Raw genomic sequence first — 4,708 nt, 5'->3', positions numbered from 1 at the left:
ATGGAGCTCGCGCTGCGTATGTCCGTCCGGAACGCGACTCGCGCCGCCACGACGTGGGCGGCCAGCCCGGTGGGCCGACTCGTCCGCATCGAGGTCCTCGTCACGATCAGCTGCTGCCTGCTCGCCGTGCTGGTCCTCCTCGGCTCCGGCCGCCGCGCCACCCGCAGCGGCGCGTTCCGTCTCGCCGTCTGGTGCGCGCTGATGCTGAGCTACCCGGCCATCTCCTACACGATCGGGCTCATGCAGTCAGCGTTCGTACGCAACGAGCTCATCGTCGTCTGGGGCTGCTTCCTCCTCCTCCTCCTCGGTTGCGCCGACGGCATAGCCGCCTACAGCCTCAACGACTCCGACCAGCAAGCCCGCACCATCCTCAACCAGATACTGCAGCTCGTCTATGTCCTCTTCCTCCTTGTCTCTTACGTTGGCGCTCTGCCACTCCAGCTGAAAGTTCTCCTCTTGTTGCTCTGGGCGTTGAGCGCCATCAAGCTCGGGATGCGCGTCCGGAGCTTTCTCTCGGCCGGCCGTGACAGCGTCCTCACCGTCGAGAACAAGCTCATCGCCGACTACATGTCGCGAGAGCACGTGTACAGCGGCCGGAACTACGACGCGTCCACCATGAAAGGCTACAAGTACGTGGTCGTCGGCGAGGCCGACCAGAAGGACGGCAACGGAGACTACCACCCGATCGACCAATCGAATCTTGATAGGACTATTGTCACTCTAGAGAAGGTATGGGAGTGCCAGGGGAGGCTCTTGAGCTCGAACAGCGACGAAGCAGCGGCGAGCAGGCTCAAGGACCTGTGCCTTTCCTTCGCCATGTTCAAGCTTCTCCGGCGCCGCCTCGGCGGGTACCCGCTCAGCGAGGCGTCCTTCAACAAGACGCGCGACTTCGTCAAGGTTGGCCTCCTCGCCGCCGCCGACGGCCACGAGAGGATGTACCGCGTCATCGAGGTCGAGCTAGGCTTCCTCTTCGATTTCTACTACGCAAGGTACCGGTCGCCCAGGGAGACGCTCATTCCGGACACGATTCTCTTCGCGGCCGTCTTGGTGGCAAGCCTGTGCACGCTGTTCTCGCCGGCGGTGCTCAGCCACCGCGCCCGTGGCAACTCCGTCGCCACCGGATTCGACATTTGGCTGACAAGAATAGTGATCGCGTTGTTCGTGATGCTGGAATCCTTCCAGTACCTGACGCTGGTGTTCTCCGACTGGCACAAGGTGAAGATGCTGTGCCGCTACGTCCGGGAGCCGTCGTGGTGGCAGACGCACCCAGGCTTGGAGCGAGCGCTAAAGCTCATGTGCCGCGTCAGGCTGATACGCTACTGGAACAACTCCGTCGGGCAGTACTCGCTCCTGGTCGCGTGCCTGCCCACCGCCGGCGGCGTCCGGTGCCTGCCGCTTCCCAAGCCGATGGCGCGGTTCCTGGTTCAGAGCAGGATGACGCATCACCGCAAGCTCCCCGAGGAGGTGAAGCACGCAGTCTACCTGTTCCTGCGCAGTGGGCTGGCCCGAGTCTGTCACGGCGAGCACGCGTTGGAGAAGAATGGCGCGCCGGGCGTCCTCTACCCGCGGCCCATCCGTCAGCAGGAGAGGAGCGCCGTGCAGCTCATCCTCATCTGGCACATCGCCACCGAGCTCTACGACTCCAAGTCGCAGCGCGCGGCGCCTCCTCCTGCTGATAGAAGCGTCAGGCAGGACCATCTCGTGGCAACCACGCTGTCCTCCTACTGTGCCTACCTGGTGTCGTCGGCGCCGGAGCTGCTGCCGGAGCACAGCTACGACACGCAGCTCCTGTTGGAAGGCGTGCAGCGTAGGGCGCGTGAATCGCTTCAAGGTTGCCGGTCCAGGGATGATATGTACGACAAGCTGCCGGCAGTGCCGGATTCCCATCCCATCGACGGCCACAAGGACATCTTGGTCGAAGGCAGAAGGCTCTGCGAAGAACTGCACAAGATGCCGGCGACGATGAAGAAGTGGAAGTTGCTTGCCGAGCTCTGGGTAGAGCTGCTTCTCTCTGTGGCTCCGTCGGACAACGCCGCCGGTCACGTCAAGATGCTAGCCAACGGAGGCGAGCTCATCACGCACCTCTGGGCGCTGTTGACTCACGCTGGAGTTGTGGAGAAGAGGGTCGGAATTCAAAATACTTCTTACCCTGTCTAAAGTTATTCTTCTTTTACTTGGTTCACATCAAATTTAATTTCTTTTTTTTCCCTGCTGGCTGAAGTCACACAATGTTAGTACAGTCTACCGAACTTTTAAGTAGAGCAAGTTGCTTTCACGATACACATAAACTTATAACAAGTAATTGTAAATTGAGCATGCATCTTCTTGGCAAAGAGACGGACGGCCGGTCACAGCTGTATTTAGCATTTTAGGCTCTGTTTTATTTCGCGAAAAAAATTTTTGGAGTCACGTTGAACATTTGATCGGATGTCGGAAGAGATTTTTGGATACGAATGAAAAACGAATTTCATATCTCGTCTAAAACCGCGAGACGAATCTTTTTAGCCTAATTAATTCTTCATTAGCACACGTAGGTTACTCTAGCATTTATGACTAATCATGGACTAATTAGGCTTAAAAGATTCGTCTCACGATTTTTCCCCTAACTATATACTACCTTCGTCCCATAATAACCTCATTTTTTTTTCTTTTCGTGTCCAACGTTTGACAATTCGTCTTATTTGAAAAATTTGTATAAAATCTTTAAAAAAATTAGTTACACATAAAGTACTATTCATGTTTTATCATCTAGTAACAACAAAAATATTAATCGCAAAAAAATTTCAAATAAGACGAAAAGTCAAAACATTGTATAAAAAAACTGAAAAATGATCTTATTTCGAGACGGAGATAGTAATTAGTTTTTTACTCATGTTTAATGCTTTATTTAGATGCCCAAAGATTCGATAAAATATTTTTGAGAAGAAATTTTGGAACTAAACGGGCCTTATATTGTACTCTTGTCGAACAAAATTCTCATCGTCGATTTTAGGTGAGCAAACCGTCTATCTGGCAACCAGCTGAAAAAAATTATAGTTTCAGATTTTTCAGCCGTATGATCGAGACATGTATCGTCTGTACAATACTCCCGCGCGCCCCTCAGTTTTGTTGCACAAACAAAGCAAACAGCCCACCCGGAAAAAGGAAAACGCCTATGAGGCTATGACCTTTCCCCTCGCTGAAGAGAGCCCAAAGTCCATAGGGAGTGTTAGAAACTGAATGACCGTAGAAAATAAAGTGTTCTTTATTGATTGATTACTGTACATATATATATATATATATAGATGATTTGGGGTAACTGCATGGCAGTTCTTTGATCGTGGGCGCGGAGGCAGTTGTTGAATGCACTTGCTAGCGCTTGGATGCTGATCATATTCTCAACACTCCTCCTTGATCAGTTGATCGTCGTAATATAATGGTCTTGAATTCCTCGAAAAACCCTGTAGGAAAAATTGAGGAAAATATATGCGAGATACCATAAAGAACTCCTGAAACCTGTAAGGAAAAAGGAGAAATTGGTACGGTGTATATGATGTCTTTGATACCCCGTAAAAAACCCTAGAGGGAAAAATTGGAGGGTAGACATAGATTTTGTATTGTATTGCCTCATTAAAACTTATATGAGAAACATTTATAAAGTAAAACTCATATAAGAAAGAGTACAATAGATGTTAGAAACAGGTATATTTTCAAGGAGAAACTCCCCCTGATCCTTGCAAGTTTGTAAGTCTTCGCCTACCAATTCCATGAACACATTTGTGAAAAGAGGAGTACGACAGAGACTTTGTGAATAAATCTACTAGATTATCACAAGACTTTATTTGCAAGACATTTATCTCTCCGCTTTGTTGAAGTTCATGAGGATAAAATAGTTTTGGTGTAATATGCTTAGTGTAATTACTTTTTATATAACTTGTTTGCATCTGAGCAACACAAGCAACATTGTCCTCGTAGACAATGGTTGGTGATCCAATGGGACCTATTACACATGACTGTTGTATGTGGTTTATGATTCAGGGTAGCCATACGCATTCACGTGAAGCCTCATATAATGATATGATTTCAGAATGATTGGTAGATGTTGCTACTAGAGTCTGTTTACTAGACTTCCATGATATAGCAGTACCTCCATGTAAAAATACGTACCCTGTCTGCGATCTACCATGTTGAGGATCAGATGGGTAGCCAACATCAATATATTCGATCAAAGTAGAATCTTGATTTTTCTTGAGGAAAAGTCCGAGATCCTTTGTGCCTTGGAGATATCAGAATATATCTTTAACTCCGTTCCAATGACGTTTGGTAGGAGCTACGCTATGTCTAGCTAGTAGATTGACTGCAAATGCGATATCAGGCCTACTGCAATTTGCAAGGTACATAAGCGCTCCAATAGCACTAAGATATGGGAATTCCGGTCCCAATAACTCTTCTCCATCTTCCCTTGGTCTATATGGATCCGTACCTTTTTCTAAAGACCGAACAACCATAGGGGTCTTAGATGGATACGCTTTGTCCATATTGAATTTTTCCAATATTTTTCGGATATAAGCAAACTGGTGAATGAGAATTCCAGTGGGTAGATGTTCAATTTGTAAACCTAAACAAAATTTGGTTTGACCCAAATCTTTCATTTTGAACTCCGTCTTTAGATGATTACGCGCTTCATTTATATCTTCAGTGTTGCCAATGATATTCAGATCATCAACGT

General features: G+C 48.4%; 1 protein-coding gene across 1 annotated transcript; it reads left to right on the top strand.

Annotated features, from left to right (window-relative positions):
- On the top strand, nt 1-2,157 carry LOC121055973. Its single transcript, XM_040529372.1, has one exon. The coding sequence runs from the start codon at nt 1-3 to the stop codon at nt 2,155-2,157; it is 2,157 nt and encodes a 718-aa protein (XP_040385306.1).
- The last annotated feature ends 2,551 nt before the right edge of the window (nt 2,158-4,708 follow it).

Source organism: Oryza brachyantha, chromosome 12, assembly GCF_000231095.2.
Source record: "Oryza brachyantha chromosome 12, ObraRS2, whole genome shotgun sequence".
NCBI classification, from domain to species: Eukaryota; Viridiplantae; Streptophyta; class Magnoliopsida; order Poales; family Poaceae; genus Oryza; species Oryza brachyantha.
Note: the sequence above shows the minus strand (reverse complement) of the source record. Positions and strands in the feature narration are given on the sequence as shown.